Source organism: Pseudonaja textilis, chromosome 6, assembly GCF_049901715.1.
Source record: "Pseudonaja textilis isolate UNSWEBS1 chromosome 6, rPseTex1.2, whole genome shotgun sequence".
In the NCBI taxonomy this organism is placed as follows: domain Eukaryota; kingdom Metazoa; phylum Chordata; class Lepidosauria; order Squamata; family Elapidae; genus Pseudonaja; species Pseudonaja textilis.
The window spans coordinates 2,144,585-2,160,807 of record NC_141995.1 but is presented as its reverse complement, the minus strand read 5'-3'; the positions used below and the strand labels follow the sequence as shown (position 1 = coordinate 2,160,807).

The 16,223-nt window shown below is 48.8% G+C and overlaps 2 protein-coding genes across 3 annotated transcripts in view; one reads left to right on the top strand and one right to left on the bottom strand.

The window, feature by feature from the left end:
• ADRA1D (adrenoceptor alpha 1D) overlaps positions 1-16,223 on the bottom strand; it is a 288,706-nt gene that overhangs the window by 22,552 nt on the left and 249,931 nt on the right. The gene's annotated exons all lie outside the window — the stretch shown is intronic.
• Positions 1,528-16,223, top strand: part of PANK2 (pantothenate kinase 2) — a 19,202-nt gene continuing 4,506 nt past the window's right edge. Inside the window, exons 1-5 of one of the 2 annotated variants that reach the window (XM_087935673.1) lie at positions 1,528-2,084; positions 4,003-4,354; positions 10,827-11,080; positions 12,478-12,654; positions 15,478-15,601. In XM_087935673.1, the coding sequence (XP_087791799.1) occupies positions 4,247-4,354; positions 10,827-11,080; positions 12,478-12,654; positions 15,478-15,601 (663 nt within the window). In that variant the 5' untranslated portion in view covers positions 1,528-2,084; positions 4,003-4,246. The remainder of the gene's footprint in view (positions 2,085-4,002; positions 4,355-10,826; positions 11,081-12,477; positions 12,655-15,477; positions 15,602-16,223) is intronic. The other variant, XM_087935672.1, reaches the window with a different exon arrangement.

Sequence of the window (16,223 nt, the reverse complement as noted above, 5' to 3'; positions counted from 1 at the left end):
GCAGGCTTCCAGATAATTGACAGTCTGGTGGAATCCTCTCTTCTATTCATGCTTTCAGGTCTTTTTTCAATCTCTATGGCTTCTCTGATGATTCTGTGGCTGGGGTTTTCTATAGTGGCTAGGGTTTTGGTGCCATTGAAATTGATGCTATGACCTGTGGCTTTCATGTGTTGGACTAGTGAGGAAGTGTGTTCCAGCTTTTTGACTGCATTTTTGTGTTCATCCAGGCGTGTACTTATTCTTCTATTGGTCTGTCCAATGTATGTGCCCAGGCATGATGCACAGGGGACTTTGTATATGCCTTGGTTTTCCAGGTCAATTTTATCTTTGGGGTTTCTAAGGATGGCTGCTATTTTTCTGTCTGTTTTGAAGGCAGTCTTGATGTGGTGCCTGTGCAGTATCTTACTGATTTTGTCTGTAGTACCTCTTATGTAGGGCAGGACAGCTGTTCCATAGGTCTGTTCATCTTCTAGGTCTCCATTATGTCTCAGTGTGTTTTTGTGGATCAAGCCGGTGATTTTGCTTTTGTGGAAGCCGTTGGCTGTCAGTACTTTAGTCAGGGTGCATAGTTCAGTCTTTATGTGTGTCTTGTCTGCCAGGTGTTTGGTTCTAGTAATTAGTGTTTTGGCCACGGAGTTTATCTGTGCTGGGTGGTGGTGGGATTGGGCGTTGAGGTAGCAGTTAGTGTGTGTTTTCTTCTGGTATATGGTGTGTCCTAGTGTGCCATCTGGTTTTTTTTATAGATTAGTACATCTAGGAATGGTAGTTGTTTGTTTGTTTTCGTTTCCATGGTGAATTTGATTTTGGGGTGTGTGCTGTTTAGGTGTGTTAGGAAATTGTTTAGGTTTTCTTTTCCATGGGGCCAAATAACATATATACATATATCTACATATACATATATATGGTGTTAAGTATGTATGTATATAGCATATGTGTCATGTGGGTATGTATGTGTTTGGATATACACTTATGTATGTGTGTGTGTACATGTATGTGTATATATGTGTGTGGGTATATTCATACACATATATGCACTATATATGGTGTAGGTACTGTATAATATGTATGTGCATAGCATGTGCATGTGTGTGTTATGTGTTTATGTAAATATACACTTTCTCAGGCAAGAGGATTTCATTTTTAATGCAGTCCAGTATGCTCACAGAAAAAAATGACAAAGTTATCACCATATATTTTGACAGGTTAAAATGCAAAGGATCTGCCAAGTCTAGTAATAAAAATCTAGGAGCAGAATGAAAAAGATGGGATTTGTATTAAATATAAAGAAGCCCAAACTAAATGGCACACACATAGAAGGAGCTTATACTTGCACATCGATTAATATGCTTGCATTTATTTCTTACAGCAAATTCCCTCCCTGCTAGGTAGTCATGGAGACCCGGGCCTGGCCATCTTCTCAAGTCCAGCCCCTAGCACCATTCCTTTTTTTTTCATTGGGCAGGCCGACTGTCAATCTCCCCTGCGGAAACAGCAGGTTGGCTACGGCGATTCCGTTATTCGTCCCGCCCCTTCGGGCCTGACCCTCAGTACCACATTTTTTGCGCGCGAGGCATTTTTTTTTTTTGGCCTTTTGTTGCTCATCCAAGGCAGACGGATGCTCATTGGAAGGCTTCCCCTTTCATCCCAGCCCCGCACGCTTCGCTTCATTCTTATTGGCTGGATTATCTGTCGCCGCAAAAGGCGAATGCTTCCGATTGGCCTTTTTTTTTTTTTTTGGAAGGCCCCGTACTCTGAGGGAGGAAAGGCAAAGGCGAGGAAAAGACTTTCGGCGCAGGCGCAGTGCCCGCTTTGGCTGCTGTCGCCGCGGCGTATGGAGCCGCAGCAGAATGGAAGTGGCAAGTGGCAAGCTGACGAGGAGCCGCCGCCGCCGCCGCCGCCCGCCATGGAGACGGGAAGCGAAGCCGGAGGATCCTCGGAGGAACGGCGGCGGCGGATATCGGCCTCAGGCGGCCGTCGGCGCGGAGGCGGGCCGAGCAGGGCGGAGGCCACGGCGAGCCGCGAGAAAGAGCGCGTTGGCCCCGCCCCCCGGCCGCGCCTCGATTCCCACCGCAAGAGCCGCCCCCGTGAGTGGCCGCTAGAGGGCGCGGGCGGGAGCGCTCGGGTGGGCGGGGCCCAAAGGGAAGGGGCGGGGCCGTCCTGCTTTTTTTAAAAAAAAATTTTTTCTTTAAAGCTGCAGCTCAGTAATGGGGTTCAATGGAAAAATTTAGGGCGCCTTTAAGGGGATTCCCCCGGCCTTCTGCAGCCTCAGGAGCAGAGCCTCGGGGTACAGAAGTCTTGGTGGGGTGATAGGGTTATTAGAACTCACAACAACCCTGCAAGGTAGACTCGCTCTCTTCCCATCCCGAGGCTGATGAGTTCGATGCCAGAGTAAGAGCTCCTCCTTTTATTTTGTACCTTTATTTTCTTTAGCTGATGAGCGTGTGGGCCTTTTTTGCTTTTTTCAAAGTGCAATATTGATCCCAGAGGGGAGTAATATAGGGTAGCCATGTATATGTGTGGATACAAGATTTGCCCAGATATATTTTCTTGGCCTGGCTAGTAGACTTGTTTTTAGACTTTTTTTTTCGGTTCATGGAGTATTAATTGGGAGTATCTCTCTTTCTCTCCATCTCCATCCATCCATCCGTTTCTATGTATTCATCATGTATCCATCTTCCATCCATCCATCATCTATGTCTTTCCCTGTATTTATCAATCCGTTTTATCTTATTATCTACCTACCTATTATCTACCTACCTACCTCATCTGTCTGTCTATCTGTCATTTATCTACCTAGCTATCTGTCATTTTTATCTACCTACCTATCATCTTATGTATTATCTATCAATCATCTATCTTATCTATCAATCATCTATCTTATCTATCTATCTATCAATCATCTATCTTATCTATCTATAATCTATCTTATCTATCTATCATCTATCTATCTCTATCTTATCTATCATCTATCTTACCTATCATCTATCTTATCTATCTACCTATCTATCATATATCTATCATCTATCTTTATCTATCTATCTATCTATCATCTATCAATCATCTATCTATATCTTATCTATCATCTATCTTACCTATCTATCATCTATCATCTATCTTATCTATCTTATCTATCATCTATATCTCTATCTTATCTATCATCTATCTTACCTATCTACCTACCTACCTACCTACCTGTCTATATCTATCTATCTATCTATCTATCATCTATCGTCTATCTCTTATCTCTATCAAATTTTTAAGCATTTCTATCTGATCAAAATTCAGGCCCTTGGCAACTGACTCCTATTATGATGGCGACAGTGTTTTGGGGTCACGTGATCCCCTTTTGCAACCTCCTGACGAGCATAGTCCATGGGGAAGCCAGGTCCACTTAACGTCCGTATTGCTAACAACTGCAGCAATTCACTCAACCCCAGTGGCCAAAAAGGTCACAAAATGGAGCGAGACTCCCTTAGCCGCTGCCTCGCTTCGCAACAGAAATTTGGCCGAGGACCTCCCGGTGCCATGTTTTAAATCCAGGGGTCCACTCATAAAAACATTTCTATGGTCTTTTTAGAGTTGCCAACGGAAAGAGGAAGTGGTGGGGGGGAGGTTTGAAAGAGCAGTGCGGCAACTTGCAAACCGAAAGCGCATTCCATAAATGTTTTCAAAGATAGCAACTAGGTGATTGAAGTGTCTGTCTTGCAAAATTCTAACTGGAGAGCCTGATTGATGACTCTGAGCAATGGAGGTGTCCCATTGGAGAATAAATTATGATACATCCAGGGGGTGCAGGGGGGGAAACCAGGATTAAGGGTGAGGTGACAATGAATGATGTGCCTCGGAGTCGGCTGCACCCGGGCAATGCCGGACCTTTTAACTCTCCATAAATCCTTTTTAAGTTTTGGAAGTTTGGCTCGAGACTCGTGATTTAAACGGGGGTCACTGCCGGAATCCTGACACCATGTATTTTATTTCCCACCCCTCCCCTTCCTTCTTCAGCTTTCCCTTGGTTCGGCTTGGACATTGGCGGGACTTTGGTGAAGCTGGTTTATTTCGAGCCCAAAGACATCACCACGGAGGAGGAGGAGGAGGAAGTGGAGAGCCTGAAAAGCATCCGCAAATACCTGACCTCCAACACGGCCTACGGCTCCACCGGCCTTCGCGACGTCCACCTGGAGTCAGAGACCTGACGCTGTGTGGACGCAAAGGCAATCTGCACTTTATTCGCTTCCCCACGCACGACATGCCCGCTTTTATCCAGATGGGCAGCGAGAAACATTTCTCGAGCCTCCACACCACCTTGTGTGCCACTGGAGGCGGAGCGTATAAATTTGAGCAGGACTTCCGCACAGTAGGCAATTTTTTTGGCTTCTTACCCCCCCCCCTCCAAAAAGCGGCAAACGGGCCCCGGTTCGGCCCTTTGTTTCGAAAGAAACAAAGATACTGAAAAACGTGCGTGTTTAACGTCAGTGGTCCTCGACTTAACAACCTACAAGGGAGCCCCAGGATTTGTGCGGATGGAAAATTTTAATACGGATGAAAAAAAAAAAATTGGTTAAGGGAGTTTTGTCCCTGTTTTATGGCCTTTCCTTGCTAAGGGAATCACTGCTATTGATAAGCTAGGTGTCAGGATTCCGGTAGTTCCCCCCGATTAAATCCTGAGTCTCGAGCCAAACTTCCAAAACTTCCAAAGGATTTATTGGGAGTTAACATGTCCGGCACTGCCTGGGTGTAGCCGGCTCTGAGACACATCATTCATTGTCACCCTTGACCCTGGTTTCCCCACCCCCTGTACCTCCTGGGTGTGTCCTAATTCATATTCTCCAATGGGACACCTCCATAGCCCAGAGTCATCAATCAGGCTCTCCAGTTAGAGATTTGCTGGGCAGAAACTTCAGTCACCTGGTTACAATCTCTGAAAACATGTGTGGAATGCACTTTCGGTTTTGCAAGCTGTGGCACTGCTCCCTTTCTGTTGGCAACTCTAAAAAGATCATAGAAATATTTTATGATTGGACATTTGGCTTTGCAAGGTTGGCATCTTTGGGACCCCCCTCAAAGCTCCCCCTTTCTTCCCCCCCCCCCAAAAAAAAGAAGGTCCGGAAGAACTTCGGAGGTCTCCAATAACTAAGCCAAGGCCTTGGTTGACACTAGCAACTTGGTTGTTAAAGTGAATCTGGGCTTTTTCCCCCGTTGTCCGCCTTGGGACAAAGCAAAGGTCGTAAGTGCGAGTCAGTTGCCAAGCGTCTGAATTTTGATCCTGTGACCAGGAGGGGAGGCTGCAGCGGTCGTAAGCGTGAAAAGCGCTCCTAAGTCCTGTTTTATTTTTCAGTGGCGTCGTAACTTCGGTCACTAAATGAACTGTTGTAAGCTGAGGACCACCTGCACCAGTAGTCCTTGACTTAACAACCACAACAGAGCCCCAAAATTTCTCTTGAGAAGCCAGGCATTTGTGACAGGGAGTTTTGCCCTCTTTTACGACCCCTCCTTGCCGCCCGTTCTTCAGTGAATCTTTCATCATTGATAAGCTAGGATGAGGGTTGAGCCAAGGCCGTCAGTAGAAGTCACTCGCTGAGCGCCTGAATTTTCATCACGTGACCGCGGGGAATAGTGCAAGGGTCGTAAGCGTGAAAAACGGTCCTTAGTTCCTGTTTTTTTTAGTGCCATTGGAACTTCAGGCGGTCGCTGGGCGAACCGTTGTACATCAGATAACAGATAATCCGAGTGGGAAGGGACCTTGGAGGTCATCTAGTCCAACCCCCTGCCCAAGCGGGAGACCCTCTACACCCTATCTGACCGATGGCAGTCCAGGCTCTTCTTGAAAGCCTTCAGGGATGAAGCTCCCACAACTTCTGTTCCACGGGTTGATGGTTCTAGTTGTCAGAAAGTTTCTCCTTATTTCCAGGTTGAATCTCTCCTTGTTCAGTTCCCATCCATTGTTCCTTGTCTGGCCTTCAGGGGCTTTGGAAAATAGCTTGACCTCTTCCTCCTTTCTGGGGGAGCCCCTCCCCAAATATTGGAAGGCTGCTCTCCTGTCTCCCCTGGTCCTTCTCTTCTTCCCTAGACCAGCCAGGCCCAGTTCCTGCAACTGTTCGTTGTATGTTTTAGCCTCCAGTCCCTTAATCATCCTGGTTGCTCTTCTCTGCACTTTTTCTAGAGTCTCAACATCTTTTTTTATAGTGTGGTGACCAAAACTGGATGCAGGACTCTAGGTGTGGCCTTACTAAGGCTTTACAGGGTAGTATTAGGAGCCTCTGTGGCGCAGTGGTTAGAGTGCAGTACTGCAAGCTACTTCTCCTGCAGCCTGCAATTTGGCAGTTTGAATCCCAGCAGGCTCAAGGTTGACTCAGCCTTCCCTCCTTCCGAGGTGGGTCAAATGAGGACCTAGATTGTTGGAGGCAAAGAGGCTGACTCTGTGAACTGCTGAGCGAGAGCTGCAAAGTACTATAAAGTCTAGGTAATATTGCTATTAGTACCTCCCTTGATGTGGATTGTATCCCTCTGTGGATGCAACTTTGGATTGCGTTGGCTTTTTTGGCGGCGGCTGCGCACGGCTGGCTCCTATTTAGCTGGTTGTCCACTCAGACTCCAAGATCCCCCTCCCAGTTCCTGCTATTGAGCCTGGTTTCACCCAGTCTATCATAGGTCTCCTTTGGGTTTTTCTTGCCTAAGTGTAGGACTGACTTTTCTCTACATTGAATTTCATTTTGTGAGATAGGGCCCCGTGTTCTAGTCTGTCAAGATCCATCTGGATCTTGAGCCTGTCTTCTTGGGTGTTAGCTATTCCTGCCAGCTCAATATCATCTTCAAATTTGGCAAGTTCTCCTATTCCCTCACCTAAGTTGTAAATGAAGATATTGAAGAGTCCTGGGCCTAAGACGGAACGCCGAGGACTACAGGAGCTGTAATTCGCTGATAGCTTCTGTTGTGATCCCCTCAAACCCACGTAACCTTGTGATCCGGGTGGATCACCCTCTTTTCAGAAGATATATTGGGTTAGTTGTGAAACCTCAAGCTTACCCTCTTCAAGAAAATTGGAGACAATACTCTCGACTGTCTTATTGCCCTGCTGGGCTGATGGCTTCACTCTGCCTCGTAATCTTTCTGGGGAGTAGCTGTTTATGCCGTTATTTTTGGACTGGAGGTTTGGGGTATCTGGCCATTACCTTGCAAATCTGTGCCCTTTCCTTAAGCCCAGTTAAACCCCCCCTCCACCCCTAACACAGGGAGTCCTCAAATTTTAACCATTCGTTTAGTGGACATTCCCATTCGCGTGGGAAAAAGTGGCTTATGAGACAAGTTTATCACACTTAACGACCGTTGGAGGTCAAAATTCAGGTCCTTGGCAACTGGTTCACACTTAACGACCGGCGCTGTGTCCCGAGGTCACGTAAATCCCATGTTGCAGCCTTCTGACCAGCCAGGTCAATGGGGAAGCCGGATTCACTTACTGACCGTATCGCTAACTTAATGCACTGGCGTGATTCAGTTAAGAACTGCGGCGAGAAAGGGGATCGTTTGAATAACTCTCCCCAGTTAGCGAGGCTCAATTAGTTGAGGACTAACTGTAACCAGAGACTTTTGATTAATTCTGGTTGTCTCAGAGGAAGTTTAGTCCAGAGGTCTCCAAACTTGGCCACTTGAAGACTCGTGGACTTCAACTCCCAGAATCCCCCAGCCAGCTGCTGAGGGATTCTGGGAGTTGAAGTCACAAGTCTTCAAGTGGCCAAGTTTGGAGACCTCTGGTTTAGTCCATAAAGAAGAAGCAAAATAAATGTATATTTCAAGCCATAGATTAATTTTCCAGTGTGGGCCCAAATGTTACAGGTCCATTGTTTTTATTTCCAGTAAATGGTTTCTGAATCTCTGAAGATCTTCTTCCTACATCTGCTGGCCACAAGACTGGAGAAGTCAACTCGTAATTCCTTAGATAGGAATAGTGGTTCAGCCTGATGTCAAAACATTGGTGTATTCTCCTTAAGGCACCAGGCTAAAAAACCAGGAGGCAGGGAATTCTAGTCCCATTTTAAGGATGAAAACCAGCTGGGTGACTTTGGGCTGGTTTCTTTCTTTCTCTCCCTCTCTCTCCCTCTCTCTCTCTCTCTCTCCCTCTCTCCCTCCCTCTCCCTCCCTCTCTCTCCCTCTCTCCCTCTCTCTCTCTCCCTCTCTCTCCTCTCTCTCTCTCCCTCTCTCCCTCTCTCCCTCCTCTCCCTCTCCCTCTCTCTCTCTCCCTCTCTCTCTCTCCTCTCTCCTCTCCCTCCTCTCTCTCCCTCTCCCTCTCTCTCTCTCTCTCTCTCTCCCTCTCTCTCAGCCTGACCTAACTCACAAGGTTGTTGTTGTGGGGAAAAATAAGAGGAGGAAGGAGCGTTGGAGATGTTCTCCACCTCGAGTTACTTGAGTGGGATAGAAATCAACATTTTTTCCCCCAACAAAACCTCTCCGTCTAATCTGCGCTGAGTTTGAATCAAGGAGCACCAAATCCTTTGAAGGGTCGAGTATTGGATCAGGGACCTTTATTTTCCCCAAACTTCCTCTTTGCCATTTTCCCACTTTTTTAAAAAAAAAATAATGCCTCTTCAGGATTTGCCTCTGGAGATTCTCAGCCCTCCAGGTCCTGGTTGTCCCAAAGGTGCTTTTTCAAGAGGCAACTGGGCTTTTTGGTTTTTCTTTTGAAGATGTTTCGCTTCTCATCCCAGAAGCTTCTTCAGCTCTGACTGAATGGTGGAGGAAGGAAAGGATTTATATTCCTTGCAGGCCGCTGGTCATTTGCATCCTTTGAAGAGAGTCCCTTGAGGCCGCTTGGAGGTTTCTCTGTGTCCTCGGTTGTCCCAGAGGTGCTTTTTCCAGGAGGCAACTGGACTTTTTGGTTTTTCTTTTGAAGACATTTCACTTCTCATCCCAGAAGCTTCTTCCGCTCTGACTGAATGGTGGCAGAAGGGAAGGATTTCTACTCCTTGCAGACCGCTGGTCATTTGCATCCTTTGAAGAGAGTCCCTTGAGGCCGCTTGGAGGCTTATCTGTGTCCTCGGGGTCACCTGAGTCGTGCAAAGGGGTGGGGGGGCTTTCTTGGGACTGTTGAAAGGAGTGTGTGTGTTGTGGAGCTGTGCTTTCTGCGTGTTGTTTTCCGTCCTGTGTCCCTTCACTGTTGGACGCAGCCGTAGGCTATCGGGGACGAGTCTGTGTTGTATCTGGATCTCAAACGGAAGCGCCAATGGTTCCTGGAGTCTGCCATTTTTTCCCCCCGGAAATCCGTTCTGTCTGGGACCTGTTGAGGGTTGAATCAGAATCAGGATCGAGCGGGCAGGGACCGTAGAGGTCTTCTAGTCCAGTCTCTAGAGCCGATACCATTGCAGACCAGTGGCTGTCCAGTCTCTTCTTAAAACCTCCAGCGATGGGATACCTGCAATTGTCCTCCTTCTGTGAGGAAGTTTCTCCTTCCGTTCCAGGTTGCCTCTCTCCTGGATGAAGTTCCGGTCCGTTGTTTCTTGTCCTGCCTCGGGTTGCTTTGGAGAATAAGTTGACCCCTTTCATCTTTCTGGCAGCCCCTCAAATACTGGAAGACCGCTATCCTGTCCCTCCTAGTCTTTTTTCTTCTTCTCTAGACCGGAGACCCAAACCCTTGCAACCATTCTTCATGTTTTTGAATACGTGCAGCTAGAGTGCACACACCGCACAGGGGTTCGAACGCAGCTCCTCCGTTTGATTCGGCTCTTCTGCTGACTTGGAAGGCACAGATTTAATGTGGTTGTGTGTGTATTCCCTTGCTCCGTCAGATGGCAATAAAAAAAACATTTGTCCGCAGACCGGATCAGAATCAGCAGCCTCTGTAGTTCAGAATGACCGAATGAAAAGAGACGAATGATAACAGTTTCCATCAGCTGAGATAATAGTGGGATACTATTATCTAAGCTGGTAGAACTGGAGCATTTGTAGGATTGGAATCCGTCCGGTAGATCTAGGAGTGACATGATAGGAGTCTTCCGATCTCTCGGGCTGCCCCAAAAGAAGAGGAAGTCAAGCTATTCTCCAAAGCCCCAGAAGGCAGGACAAGAAGCAACGGGTGGAAACTCATCCAGGAGAGAAGCAACTTAGAACTAAGGAGGAATTTCCTGACAGTCAGACAATTAACCAGGGGAACAGCCTGCCACCAGAAGTTGTGGGTGCTCTAACACTGGAAGTTTTTAAAGAAGAGATTGAACATCCACCTGTTCTGAAATGGTACAGGGCAGTGGTGGCTAACCTTTTTGGGCTCCGGTGCTAAAAATTGTGCGTGTGCTTGCATACCCACGCTTGCGTCCCAGCACCCAGAAGGCAATGAGCGCCCGCCCCACACCCCCTACGCATGCGTGCGCAATCCCCCACTCCCCACCTCCACCGCCCCCTTACCTGCACTGCGCCTCACAGCTGATTTTCAGCCGGTTTGAGACCTTTTTCGGCCTCCCAAAGGCTTGAGGGAGGCTTCTGCAGGTTGAAAACGAGGCCCGTGTCGTCCCTTCCGGTATGTCCAGAAAAACAGGAAGTGATGAAATGGGCCTAGTTTTCAGCCTGAAAAGCCTGCAGGAGCCTCCCTCAAGCCTCTGGGAGGCCGAAAATCAGCTGTGAGGCGCGCGCATGCGCAGTGAGGTAAGTTTGCCTGCACAAATGGCTCTGCGTGCCACAGGTTCGCCATCACAGGTATAGGATCTCCTCCTTGAGCCAGGGGGTTGGACTAGAAGACCTCCAAGGTCCCTTCTAACTCTGACATTCTGTTCTATCTGTTTATTAGAGAAAGATCCCCCCCAGCTTTCCCTCTGGCTCTCTTCAAAGCTTGTCTCTCCAAACAGGTGGGGGACCTTCAGCTGCGTAAGATGGACGAGCTCGACTGCCTCATCAAGGGAGTTCTCTACATCGATTCGGTGGGGTTCAACGGACACTCGGAGTGCTACTATTTTGAGAACCCCACGGATCCCGAGAAATGCCAGAAGGTCCCTTTCAACTTGGAGAATCCCTACCCGCTCCTTCTGGTGAACATCGGCTCCGGGGTCAGCATCCTGGCCGTCTATTCCGAAGACAATTACAAGCGGGTGACAGGTACCAGGTGAGGCTCAGTCCAGCGGGCTTTTCAGCTTGGATCATCTAGGGGTGTCCCTGAAGGTTTGATGCCGGGCGCAGAACCTTCAGTAGCTTAATGGAAGTGCACTGATTTGGGTGCAGACGGGGATGGCTTGATAAATTGGTAGTCAGTTTGGCCTCGTGGTTAAGGCACCAGGCTTAAAGGCAGATGGCAGCCAGGTCTAGTGCCACCTCAGGCATGAAAGCTGGCTGGGTAACTTTAGGCCAATCTCTAGAAGAGAATGAGTTCTAGTCCCACCTTAGGCACGAATGATGGCTGGTACATCAGGAGACTTGTGAGTTCTAGTTTTACCTTAAGCACGAAAGCCAGCTGCATGACTTTGGGCCAATCACCAGGAGATGGTGAGTTCTAGTTCTGCCTTAGGCATGAAAGCTGGGTGACTTTGGGCCAATCACCAGGAGACGGTGAGTTCTAGTTCTCCTTAGGCATGAAAGCCAGCTGGGTGACTTTAGGCCAATCACCAGGTGACGGGGAGTTCTAGTTCTCCTTAGGCATGAAAGCCAGCTAGGTGACTTTGGGCCAATCACCGGGTGATGGGGAGTTCTAGTCCTGCCTTAGGCATGAAAGCCAGCTGGGTGACTTTGGGCCAATCACCAGGAGACGGTGAGTTCTAGTTCTCCTTAGGCATGAAAGCTGGCTGGGTGACTTTGGGCCAATCAGTAGTATGAGTTCTAGTTCCTCCTCAGGTGTGAAAGACAGCTGGGTGACTTTAGGCCAATCACCAGGGGACGGTGAGTTCTAGTCCTGCCTTAGGCATGAAGGTCAGCTGGGTGACTTTGGGCCAATCACCAGGAGAGGGTGAGTTCTAGTCCCGCCTTTGACATGAAAGCCAACTGGGTGACTTTGGGCCAATCACCAGGAGACGGGGAGTTCTAGTCCCGCCTTAGGCATGAAGGTCAGCTGGGTGACTTTGAGCCACTCTCTCTCAGCCCGACAGACCTCACAGGATTGTGTTGTGGGGAAAATTGGAGGAGGAGGAGGAAGCAGCATTTGCGTGCGCTTGCTGCTTTGGCTTAATTGTCAAAATGTAATCAAGGCGGCCTGTCAATCAAGAGTGCCCATAGGAATCAGCCATCTCTTCCGTAATGGGAACTTGACTTCCCAGAAAACGGGCATTTAAAAAATGGAAATGGTTAAAGAGTCTAGAATGATTTCCTGGCCTCGTTTGGAGATGAAATTGCAAGAACAGTTTGTTCCCATGGACATAACCCCAAGCAGAGCCGACTTGGCAGACGCACGCCGGCTAGCGGGGTATCCAAAATGAGCGAACGAGGACTAAGCGGGCTGAAGGCATCAGTTTCTCCTTCTTCTGCTCTTCCCCGGACCCCAGCTGTCCCCTGACACCCTGTCTTCTTTGCCAGCCTTGGAGGAGGCACCTTTTTCGGCCTCTGCTGCCTCCTGACCGGCTGCTCCACCTTCGAAGAGGCCCTCGAAATGGCATCCCACGGAGACAGCACCAAAGTGGACAAACTCGTGCGGGATATTTACGGAGGGGACTACGAGCGCTTTGGGCTGCCCGGTTGGACCATCGCATCCAGGTAAGAACACCCCCCTCCCCGGACGTGCTCTCAGGGGAGAGTGTAGCACAAAACCCGGACGCCCAGCTTTGTCGGTGGTTAGGCTAGCGTCCCCACAAGTCAGCGTTGGGTTGGCGGCTTAGTAAAACCCACATTGGGTGTCCGAGAACCCCTGGGCCGTAGACTGGTACCAGTCTGGAGCTGGTTAGGAACCAGGCCGCAGAGCTGGAAGTGAGCGGTGGGTGAACAATTGAAGCTTCATCTACACATGAATGGGACCTAGGTTAAACACACACACACACACACACACACACACACACACACACACACACCCCTGTGGAAAAATGGTCTTTGAAATTGAACCCTGGTGCCAAAAAATGGGGATTGCTGGCATAGAGACCCAAAGTTGGGTTTTTTTTCCCAAGGGGCACCTAGACTTTCTGGGTTTTTTTTTTCTTTGAAGACGTTTCGTTTCTCATCCCAGAAGCTTCTTCAGCTCTGACTGGATGGTGGGAGAATGGAAGGATTTCTACTCCTGGCAGACACAGCTGGTCATTTGCATCCTTTTAGAGGGTCGTGGAGGCCGCTTGGAAGTTTATCTGTGTCCTCAGTCACCTGAGTAGTAGACACTTAGCTACGCCTATGTGTGGATTTCCAGAAAAATGGCAGACTGGAGGAACCGTTGGCGCTTCGGTGTGAGATGCCGACACAACAGAGACTCCTCTCCCAACGGCTGTTGTTCACCAGGGAAGAGACGCGAGGCAGAGAAAAACGTCCTGCAGCAAGCACAGCTCCACAACACCGTCCTTTCAGCAGGTCCAAGAAGGTGACCCTGAGGACACAGGCAAACCTCCAAGTGGCCTCAACAGCCTTCTAAAAGGATGCAAACGACCAGCTGTCCGCAGATGCAACACAGGCTCGTCCCCAATGGGCCTACGGCCGTGTCCAACAGCTCCACAACATGGTGCTTTCGATAGTTCCAAGAAAGCTCCTCACCCATTTGCACAACTCGGGTGACCACGAGGACACAGAGAAACCTCCAAGCGGCCTCAACGACCCACTAAAAGGATGCAAATGACCAGCTTTGTCTGCAAGGAATATAAATCCTTCTGTTCCATCCAGTCAGAGCTGAAGAAGCTTCTTGGATGAGAAGTGAAATGTCTTCAAAAGTAAAACCCAAAAGTCCAGTTGCCTCCTGGATAAAGCACCTCTGGGACAACCGAGGACATAGACAAACCTCCAAGCAGCCTCAACGACCCTCTCAAAGGATGCAAATGACCAGCGGTCTGCAAAGAGAATAAATCCTTCCATTCCTCACCATCCAGTCGGAGCTAAGAAGCTTCTTGGATGAGAAGCGAAACGTCTTCAGAGAAAAGCCGGAAAGTCCAGTTGCCTCTTGAAAAAGCACCTCTGGGACAACCAGGACCTGGAGGACTGAAAATCTCCACAGACATTTAACAGGATCTGTTGTTACTTCAAACGGTCACAAAATGAAAGGTTGTAAGTCCAAGGCCTAGCTGTATACAAAAATATGTCTCGACTCTTGCTGACATTTCCTTTTTGCAGGCTTCAGCTCTGACCTTTTTCTGTTTCTCAAATTCAGGTTAGGAAGAGTCTTATATTTTTTTTTAATATTTTTTCCCCCTGAATTTTGGGGTTTGTTGGTGGTGGTGCCGCCATTTTACCCAGAAATCTTTGCAGCGAAGGTTTTAGATCAGGGGTCTCCAACCTTGGCCACTTTAAGACTTGTGGGCTTCAACTCCCAGAATTCTCCAGTCCACGAGTCTTAAAGTGTCCAAGTTTGGAGTCCTCTGCTGTATAATATTAACAAATCTAATTTATTACAATATATATTTTAATATATAATAAAGTATATTTGTACAGGGAAAAATAATGCATGCAGGGAAGAGCTAACTCTGCAATCCTCCCCAAGGAAAGCTGGCTGGAGAATTCTGGGAGTTGAAGTCCACAAGTCTTGGAGACTCTCCGAGGGAGAGGAGGAACAGCGGACAGGGAGTGGAAATGTGGCTCCAGAGGTGGTGGGGGAGGCTGGGGAAGGGCAGAGGCCGGCTGGGCAGTCAGAGGAAGACCCAGGCCCATCCCCTCTTCATCCTAGGGCACGCAGGGAGGAGAGGATAAGGGAAAAACATGAATGGCATGGTCTATGGGGGAGGAAAGGGCCTTGATCCCCTTCATGGGCTGCAGCTGGGAGGACTGTTTCAAAGGGCGGACATGCGTATGGGCCAGTGCTGGAAACAAAACGTGGAAATATCTCTAGTCTTGTCCATTCCTCTCTGAGTTTGGCCTCCTTCCCAGTGTGTGTTCCGATATCTGTGGACGTCTTCAAGCCCTTATCTTGCCTGGTTCCCGTAATTGCTTCAGTGTGGTTTGTGTTGTTTTTGCTCTTTATAAATTAGAGGCATTTTTAGTTTAAACGGCGTTTCCTCCTTCTTGTAACTGTTTGTGGGGGAGTTTTTTTTGTCTCAGTCAAGGATATGTGGAGCTTTGAAGCCAAAGTGAAGGAATGAAAGGGGCTTCAGCTGTTTTTGTGACTGTGCTTATTTTATATCCCACCCTGGGTCATCACAACAAGTCTTAAAGTTGCCAAGGTTGGAGGTCCCCGTTTTGGATTGATTTTGAGCGGAGGGAGGTGTAGTAGCACAGTTCTCGCACTGCTCTAGCCGTCGTCCTGGCTGGATCCGCTTCTTCTGATGAACGAGTCTTTCAAAAGCTTTGCCTGGGGTTCTCCTCTGGCTCTGGCGGTCTGGCTCTCTGCGCGCGTTGGACATGGTGGGGCTCAGTCCTTTAAAAGCTGCCTTGTGTCCCCTTCTTCTTCCCTCTCAGCTTTGGAAACATGATGAGCAAAGAGAAGCGAGATGCCGCCAGTAAGGAGGACCTGGCCCGGGCGGCCTTGATCACCATCACCAACAACATTGGCTCCATCGCCCGGATGTGCGCGCTGAATGAGGTACAGAAGAGTGGGGGCTCAGGGTTGAACCGTGGGGTCCTTTGGGGCTCTCTGAGCTGGGTGGTTTCCTTGCAGACGTTTCATGACCCAACTAGGGAACATCATCAGGGCTAGAAGGGAGGGGGGCTTGTGGAGGAGGAGGAGGAGGAGGAGGAAGAAGAGGAAGAGGAGGAAGAGGAAAATGATTGTGGGGTCCTTTGGTGCTCTCTGAGCTGGGTGGTTTCCTTGCAGACGTTTCATGACCCAACTAGGGAACATCATCAGGGCTAGAAGGGAGTGGGGCTTGTGGAGGAGGAGGAGGAGGAGGAAGAGGAGGAAGAGGAGGAAGAGGAAAATGATTGTGGGGTCCTTGGGTGCTCTCTGAGCTGGGTGGTTTCCTTGCAGACGTTTCATGACCCAACTAGGGAACATCATCAGGGCTAGAAGGGAGTGGGGCTTGTGGAGGAGGAGGAGGAGGAGGAGGAGGAAGGAGGAGGAGGAAGAGGAGGAAGAGGAAAATGATTGTGGGGTCCTTGGGGCTCTCTGAGCTGGGTGGTTTTCTTGCAGACGTTTCATGACCCAACTAGGGAACAGCATCAGGGCTAGAAGGAAGTTGTGTGGATTTTTAGTTACAGTTTGTATG